Source organism: Manis javanica, chromosome 12, assembly GCF_040802235.1.
Source record: "Manis javanica isolate MJ-LG chromosome 12, MJ_LKY, whole genome shotgun sequence".
NCBI lineage: Eukaryota > Metazoa > Chordata > Mammalia > Pholidota > Manidae > Manis > Manis javanica.
In genome coordinates, this window is record NC_133167.1 from 2770001 (window position 1) to 2778658 (window position 8658).

At 57.7% G+C, this 8658-nt stretch overlaps 1 protein-coding gene across 1 annotated transcript in view; it reads right to left on the reverse strand.

Moving 5' to 3' along the window:
- Positions 1-8339, reverse strand: part of RAMP1 (receptor activity modifying protein 1) — a 37710-nt gene extending 29371 nt beyond the window's left edge. The window contains exon 1 of the mRNA XM_037009649.2: positions 8108-8339. Within this exon, the coding sequence (XP_036865544.1) occupies positions 8108-8159 (52 nt within the window). The 5' untranslated portion in view covers positions 8160-8339. The remainder of the gene's footprint in view (positions 1-8107) is intronic.
- Between the last annotated feature and the right edge of the window lie 319 nt (positions 8340-8658).

The window sequence follows — 8658 nt, forward strand, 5'->3', positions numbered from 1 at the left end:
AGCCATTCTTATAGTTGGGGTGACATCAGGCAGGCTTTTGGGCAAATCTGCAAGCCACTTAATTTTTTTGGGTACAGGACAATGCCACATTTTTCTTAAATGAGCCTGATGTGGTTTCTTTGGAAAGAATGGCAACATTACAGTTTTAAAACTGAATAAAATTGCCTAAAGTTTTAAAACTAGCTGTTTGAGGCCGGGTGGGTCCCATTCCTGAGTGACTGCAAATTTAATCATTCATAACTCGTGCCTTTAGGAGGCTGTGTGTGGAGGCTGCGTGTGGAGGAAGGCGGGTCTTCCTTCCTCTGCATGTGAGGACAGGAACCTTCCCCGGCTTGTGCACCATTTAGGAGTTAGGGGTTCCCTGGGGGCGTCCAGAGAAAGGCTGCTCCCTCCGTGGCGGCTGGGACTGAGGAGAAAGGCCGCTGCAAGGCCAGACCCCTCAGGCACAGTGACAGGCCACAGGGACAGGCCCGGCTCCTGCGCTGGGGGGCAGCAGCCCTGAGACTCCAGTGCTGGGCTCTAATGAGATGAGTGCCCGGAGTGTGGCCCCCCTCGTTTGCGCCACCCCTGCTGTGCCGCCTGACCTCGGGAGGGGCCCTCCTGCTGTGGGGGCTTGCTCCCCCTGTGTGGAGAGGGATCTGCGGCCCCCTGGCCCTCCAGGCTGGGGCAGGCTGGCCGGGCTGACGCGGGGCTGAGCTGTGGGGAGGTGGCTGGGGGCTGCCTGCTGGTCATGGTGCCGGGCTGGGGGCCAAGCACAGGGCTTCCCGGGGCTCCAGGTCAGAGGCGGCCTCGATCCGGGCTTGGGCTTGCTCACTTGACACCAGTGTCCTCATCTGTGAAACGGGAACCTGTGCACCAGGCAGGCCAACAGCCCTGGCGTTCACAGAAGGGAGCCACACCAAAGCAGGCAGCCGCGCCCTGCGGGGTTCTCACTGTGGGCACCCTGACGGCGCCAGCAGGGGTGATGGAAGGGGCACGAGGGGGTGACAAGGGCCCATGATACTTTGGGATGCTCACTGTCTGCTATGTTCTTTTGTATTTTCCACAGGTTAAAAAAACCCCTGTAATTTATAAAGTATTATTCTGTGCTCCTTCCAGATTGTCTCCTAATGGTCGGAAAAATCCTTGCTCTGTGCATTCTTGCTGCCGTGAATCACTTCCTGCTCACCCTACCGGGGCCAGCAGTGTGAAAACCACCCACTCAAACAACCCTGTTACAGCCCCTGGGGCGCCAAATCCCAGGAGGCTGCAGGCCTGCCACCGGGAATGACGTGAACAGAACCTGGTCTGAGCATGTTGCCTTCAGCCTTCCTCAGCCTGTTCTGAAGAAGACAACCGAAGCCCGAACAACGACAAACTGCAGAAACAAATCCCCTTGACCCCAGGAAAAACTCCGGGTCAATCCTCAAGGCCTGCACGCTGCCACCTCCTCCATCCGACCCAGCGCACAGCCCTCTCCACCTGTGGGCATCGTGCCGTGGTGGACCTGCCGGAGGAGGCCTTCCTCGGACACCCGGGGCCTCGGAGTCTGAGCACCGTCCACAGCAGGCCTGCCCGCAGCAGGCTGCCGGTGCACTCGGGGCTGACAGCACTATGCACAGCGGCGCCAGCGTCCCTTGACACCCTGCTCCTGGCCAGCGACAGCTCTCGCTCTCCGGGTCTGTCCGGGCTTCCGGGAAGCGCCAAGTGGTTTGGGTTCCAATGCCTCAACCTCTCAGTCAGGGTCTCAGGCGATGGTTTTCTCTTCCCACCTTTGGTGCGTGTGAGATGATGCCATGCCGTGTCTTTGAATTTTAGGATAAATGTGTCCCTATCAGGAGCCGCCATCTGTGTTCTCTTTGGCAGCAAGTTGGGTATAAATGACGGGAGGTAAAGCAGGGGCTGGAAGGTCACACGGCCACCCTGGATGACCCGCCGGTCCCCTGCACATGCTGGGAGAGCCTCGTCCAGTGGCGGCAGCTACAAGCCCTCACGGCCACGTGCCAGGAGTCAAAACCGGGAGGTCAGGGAAGGCAGCACAGCACAGAGAAGACAAGTAGTGACTCCGTAGCATCTTACTAGGCTGATGGACAGTGACTGCATGGGGATGTGGGGGGAGTTGATAATGGGCGGAATCTAGTCACCACAATGGTGCTCATGTATTCGTATATTAATGATACAAAAAAAAAAAAAAACTAGGAGGAGGTGGGCCGGTCACTTTCCTTACAGCTGGTCTATCTGGAAAAGCAAGGAGGGGAGGAACTAAGACAAGGCCAGACGCGCGGCCCGAGGCCGAGCCCAGGGAGACAGCCAGTCTAAAACACACCCGCAAAGAGGCGCTGCTTATATTCCAGCAACGGCCACTTAGGAAATAAATGGGGGCAACATCCCGTTCACAGCAGCAGCCAAAGGGCCCAGGGCTCCTAGAAGCTGGACGAGGGATCTGCAGGCAGCTCCGGGTCCCTGTGGGAGGGGTGGACGCACACGCTAACGTTTCCTGAACAGCGGGTCCTGACAGCAATCCTCCCTGATCCATCAGCAAGCCAGTGCCGAGAGATTCAGCTGCAAAGTCAGCAGACAGTGCAGATGAACCGCGGGTGCCCCAGAGGAGGCCCATGGGGTGTGCTCTCTAGGAGGCCCTCTGTGGCCCTTTCAGCACCAGCTGATGTTCTCCAGGCCACACTGCTGCCGCCTCCCCACACGACCCCACCATCTGCCTTCCCTCCCCACCAGCCCGTGGAAGCTGCCCCTGTCAAAGTGCCCAGGGCCACAAGCCACCACGCTGCCTCTCCACAGTCTGGCCTCCCCTCCTGGCCTCTATGGTGAGCCTGCGCCCCCCTCCAGCGCGCTCTTCCGACATCCCTTCCACCAGTGCCTCTCACACCTTCCTGACACTGAGGCCCCCTGGACGTCTCTCCTGGCCATACTTCTCTTCTGCGCCCTGATGCCTACCTGCCATTTCCCTGTGTCCAACGGGGCATCTAACCCAACCTGACTGCTGTGGATGGGGCCGTGGGCATTAGCAAATAAAAATACAGGATGCCCAGTTAAATTTGAGGGTCAAAATAAACAATTTTCTTTTTAATATAAGTATGTTCCCAATACTGGGAGAGACATGCTTACACTAAAACAAATTGTCCTCCTCTGAAATCTGAATAGAACTGGGGGCCCTGCTTCCCCAGGAAGCCCTCTGCTGCTGCCAGGTGCCTGGCTGCTCTGGATCTCTGCCCGTCTCCTCTCCCCCACACCCAGGTCCGCAGAGCATGCCTCGTTCTCCCCTGGATCTCCCTGGTCCTCACTCCCACCACGCCTGGCCTGGTCTGCCGCCTCCCTCCCAGGCCTCCCGTCAATGCTCTGGCACCATACGTGGTGACTCCCCTTGGGTGTCCTGTTGTCTTTGGAATGAAGCCCGAGCGGCTTACCTTGGCCCAGAGGATGGCGTCCTCCTCTGGCACCAGCCTGGGCTCAAAGCCCTCTTCCCCCCATGCTGCAGTCACAAAGGCTTCCAGAAAGTTCCAAAAAATCAGGGCCTTTGCATAACCATCTGGGAATCTGGAACTCAAGCTCCCTGGGGCTTGGGATAAGGGCTTCCACCTCCAGCTCTACGCCCAGTTTTCTTTCTTTCTGCATAAACAGTGCCATTCATACTTGTCATTTACATGGAGCAGGGCTCCTCAGCCTTGGCTCCGAGGATGTTTCGTGCTGGATCATTCTTTGTAGGGGAGGCTGTCCCTGGCCACACAGGCTACTTAGGAACATTCCTGGCTTCTCCCTATGGAACCTCCCTATGGGGGACGATGCTGTGCGGCCCACCTGTGTCACACAGCAGACAGACGTCTCCAGGAGAAACAGTGCTTCTCCCCCCTCCGTCCACCTACCCAGCCAGCAGCTGTCTTTGCTCTTACAGACAGACCCACAGAATCCTCCAGAAGCACGAGATGCACATGCAGAGAGCCGACCTCAAGTGTTAGTGTCACCAAGTTTCTGTTTAAGTGACGGTGCTTTCTAGGCCTCTTCCCGTGACGTGGGGTTTGCTCTGTGATACACAGACTGCTTTTACTGCAGTCGGTAACTGGCCAGAGTGCATGACAACACGCAGGCATTGCTATCCAATGATTTGCTTGGGTAAACTGCTGCCTTTTGCTCTCCCGGGGTTGTCTGCTGCAGGAGAATCCTCCCTGACAGGCCTCACGGGCATGGCGTGCAGAGCGGGGAACGTGCGTGTGTGCTGTCCAGGTTGCAGCACCCTGCCCTTTGCAGTGAGCCAGCGCTGGCCACGGGCTGGGTCACTCTGCTTCCCTGCCCCCTGGTTTCCAGCAAACTCTCAGCCAAGTCAGGAGCTGCTGATGGGAGGGACCCAGACATGGCCGACCTGGTGTCCAAGCATGGCCAGTGTGGTGTGGTGAGGGCTTTGGGAGGGGCACCCACCCCAGTGGTGGAGTGTGGGGGCTCCAGGCACGGACTCCTGGAGGTGGCAGCCATCTGGGTTGGGAAGGTGCTGGCCTGAACCAGAGGCCGTGAGCAGAGGGCAGAGTGGACACAGGGCCAGTTGGGAGATAGAGGAGGCCCTGTAGGGTGCAAAGAGGAATGAGGTCGGGAAGGCTGGGCTGCTCCCCCACCACGTCTTAGCTAGTGCGTCCCCGCGGATCCTGTTCCAGCAAAGCTGCTTAGAATCATGATTTAAATGATGATTGAAGTGACGTCTTCAGTGGCAGAGAAAATACCAAAATAAAATTATCTTAAGGGAAAAAAGACTCTTCCACAAACAATAACTTCATTATGATGAAGGAGGCCTCGTTTGGATGGGAGCCCTCCCACGGGGGCCATGCTGGCATGACCCCCCTCACTGAGGACAAGCACTTATGTAGAATCGCCCCTGGCCCCAGTGCCATCAGTCCTGGAGAGGTGGGCCTGGCCACCAGGACATCGTTCTGGTGCATCTGTGTGCATGTGGGTGGGTGCCCTGGGGCTCAAGGGCACCTCTGTTGTGGCAGGCGAGGGACAGGGCAGGGCCTTATCAGCACTGTCTTTGTCTCTTCGTGTGCCAGGAAGAAACTCTGGTGCGGAGGCAGGCGGGCACAGCCCGGTGCAGGTGCTGGCTGCAGTGGCCACCTGGGCCCCCTTCCCAGCAACTGCTCACTCTCCCCTGCTACGGCATCCCTTCCTTCGGGGGGTCCTCCCCGAGGGCCCGGTGGGACAGGAGGCCCTTGGCAGGGCTCCTCAGGCCCCCAGCTGTGCCCTTCTCAGAGCCCACGGGGTGCCTGCCATCTACTGGGCATTGGCCCCCAGGGACACACCCTGCTCAGACGTGATGGGCTCACGGGGTTGAAAGTCCGCCCCATGGGCTGGATCTTGGGGAGCGCTCTGCCTGACTGGACAGGCGCCCCCACTCGCGGGGCTACAGGATAGGATCTGGCAGCCCAGCGCTCAGACCCAGGCTGGAGGAGGCAGGCTCCAGCACAAAGTGGACGGCTCAGCCGGGGCCCACGCCCTCCCTGAGACATCCTGGTGGGCAGGCTGGATGGGGCCCACCGAGGGGAGGGCCCACTGTGCCAGGGGGGCCTCGGGAAAGACAGGCTCTGTGCCCAGACGAGGGGCACTGGCAGCCGTAGCTGCTGCTCCACTCCTGGGGGATCAGCGCTTCCACTGGAACTCACCCCACACGTGGCACCCACTGCACGAATTCTGCCAGATGCCAGTTGTAACTGAGCAGAAGCTGTGGGATCGGTTCATTCCAGGGCAGGGAAGGGGGAATCAGGACCCAACTAGCTGTTTGTCTTGTGTAAGGGCACCACCTAAAGCGTTTCCCTGCCGTGCGCTCACCGCCACTGCCCCCGAGGATATGAGTGCTTCTCCACAGCCCTGGCCAGGGGGCCGACCTGCGCACACTGGCTGCTACGTGCCTATGGAAGGGAGACAAAAATCCTGAAGTTTCTCCCTGCAGCTAAATACCCAGGGAGAATAAACAAACACACTGAGTTGATTAGCAAATAGGAATCCTTCAGATTTGGACTCGAGGAGTAGAACTGCCTCCAGATTTAAAAACAGCATGATGATCCCCACAGATCGTACTTCCTCCGATGTCCCAGTCGGCTCCTGTATTTCTATAAAGTCACATATTTCAATATACGTAGCAGCCTTGCACAAATGCTCCCAAATCCCCCAGCTTGCCAGGGAAGGCATGTGCTTCTCAGGACGGGTGGCAGACATGTTCACACAGGACGGCTTCAGCCAGCTACTGAGTGAAGGTGGGCTCACAGAAACAGTTTATAACACAGTCGTCAAAAAACAGTTCTGGGCCCTCTGGAAAACAAGAACTGGGCCCTTCTTTTCTGACTGATGGAAATCTTGTCAATGGCTATTACAAAACTTCTAAAACACATGTGGTCATGTCAGAGTCTTCTGTAAAAGAGTACACTCGAAGCCCAATTTTGCAATAACTGGATTGTAAGGCTATTATAGACAAGTTCTTGAACCTGTGGACTAGCACACTTAAAAAAAAATTCCACAGTGCTATTCTGGGTAGCAAAATCTTCATCACCAAGGAGATCTGGCTAATGCCACAACTCGGGAAGAAAACACCATGTACTTCCTAATTTTATTAATTACTGCTGGGCTCCAGTGACATTCATTTACTGATAACCTCATAAAGTTGTGTTTATTTGGAAAAATAAAGATATAACATTAGCCAGACCACTCAGAATAATGTGAAGATTGCAGGGCTTTGGACGTCCACCGGAACAGATACCATTTTCTTGGTAAACAAGCAAGGTCTTTATATGTGATCATGACATAGTGCTTTATTTACATAAGCTTTAGAGGGTGCAGCTCTGGACACCAGTGAAGAGCATTTAATTGTTTATTTATGTTTAAAAAATGACACAACCCAGCTCTCTGCCTGGCTAACAGAGAAATGTTCATTTTTTAGGAAACAAAAACAGTAAGTTCCATGTCAAGCCAAATGGATCCTAATGCAAAGGAAGAGAATAATTTAAGATTTTGCCTTTCACATAACTTCAGCCATGACACTTGAGCGGCAAGGTCAGTTTTCAGATTGCAGCATATTGGTGCAGATGCTAACTAAGGGTTCAGGGTAGAGCGGACATTCCTCGGGGAGGCGCACACACAGGGAGACGGGAATTGCACGGTCCCTGTGCTGATCCCGGCCTCCTCTCCCAACAGCGTCTGGGCCAAGCTGCTTCCCCAGCCCCCCAATGGTGCCAGCACCAAGCGGGAGACGCGGGCGGCAGTGCTTCCGACCAGCATCACCTGTTCTGGGGAAAGGCCCCAAGTACCAGTAGTAGCTGCAGGCTTCCCAGGGCCACTGGGTCTTCCACTGAAGTGCCCCAAGTACATGAAATGTGTCCAACAGTTAAAACAGCTTAGAAAGGTTTCTTGGCATTTTCTGAAAACACTGCGGCAAGGCAGTGAAGATGAAGGCTTCTGGATAAATCTTGCGGTGTGGTGGTTCCCGTGACCTGGGTTTGTTTATAATCTCTTTCAAAAGAGAAACCGGAGCAATTGCGCCTCCTCACCCAGTCCCTCTTTGAATTTCTATTAGCCAGGAGTGTCAAGTAAACAAGCAAATAAAAAAGCTGCGGAAATGTCCCCGAAGAGGGGGCCGCCTGGCCTCATTTCGGCAAAGGAGGTTATTTGCAAATAGACTGCTGTGTCACAGGGTCGGATTTTCAGTTTTAACTGGTTTTGTAGATAAATGGGCAGTGGATCTGATTCCCAAATACGAAATCGGCCAGGTGCCTGCTGCCACGCTTTGTTCGCATAGCAGCCTAGGGACGCCGCGCGGCGGGAACCGCAGAGCCCAGGGGTGCAGGGAAGGGGAGCCCGCGCGGCCCGGTTCCGCCCGAAAGCCAGTGAGCTCCCGGGCTGCGCGGGAACGTGCCGGGGCCGCTCAGGATTCCCTGGCTCCGGTGCCCCGAAGCTGCCCTGCGCCGAGCCCGCCCGCGCCCCGTCCCCACTGCGCCGCGGGGACCCCGCCCGAGCCGGGCGCCCGCGCGTCCTTCAGCCCAGGGGCCCGCGCCGAGCGGGCGGCGGCCGGCAGCAGGGGGCTCGCGGCGCCCGCCCTCCCTCGAGGCCGTGGCGCGGGGATGGGGTCCCCAGCCCTACTCACCCAGGAGCAGCCAGAGGCCGCGCCGCGGGAGGCTGCGCAGGCCCGGGGCCATGGCGCGCGCTGCAGGGAATGAGCCTGCGGGAGGCGCGTGCGGGCGGCGGCGGCCCGGCCCACTGCGGCTCTGGGAGGGGGTCCGCGACGCGGCGGCAGCGGAGGGGGCGGGCCGGCACCTGCCGGCGGGCGGGAGGAGGCTGGACCAGCGAGCGCCTGGCCGCGCGGACGGGCACCGGGAAGGGCTGCGCACCGCGCGGCGTCTCCGGGATCCTCCCCAGGGGACGCACAATCGGGCTGGGGGCAGGCCAGGCGCCACGACCCGCGCACCAGCGCTCCTGCCGTGTTGCCGAATGGACCATTTTATAGCCAGGGAGGTTCTCTCAGACAGGGCATTTCGGTCTCAAACCGAGCACCATCCCGTCCTGCAGCCACTTCTGCCTCTAGGGTCTGTTTTGGAAAAGGCCAAGACCACCCTCCCTCGTCTCCTCCCTCAAGGTGCAGGCACTGGGGATCCTGTGGGAACAAACTAGCCCCGGACATGTGGGGACATTCAGAGT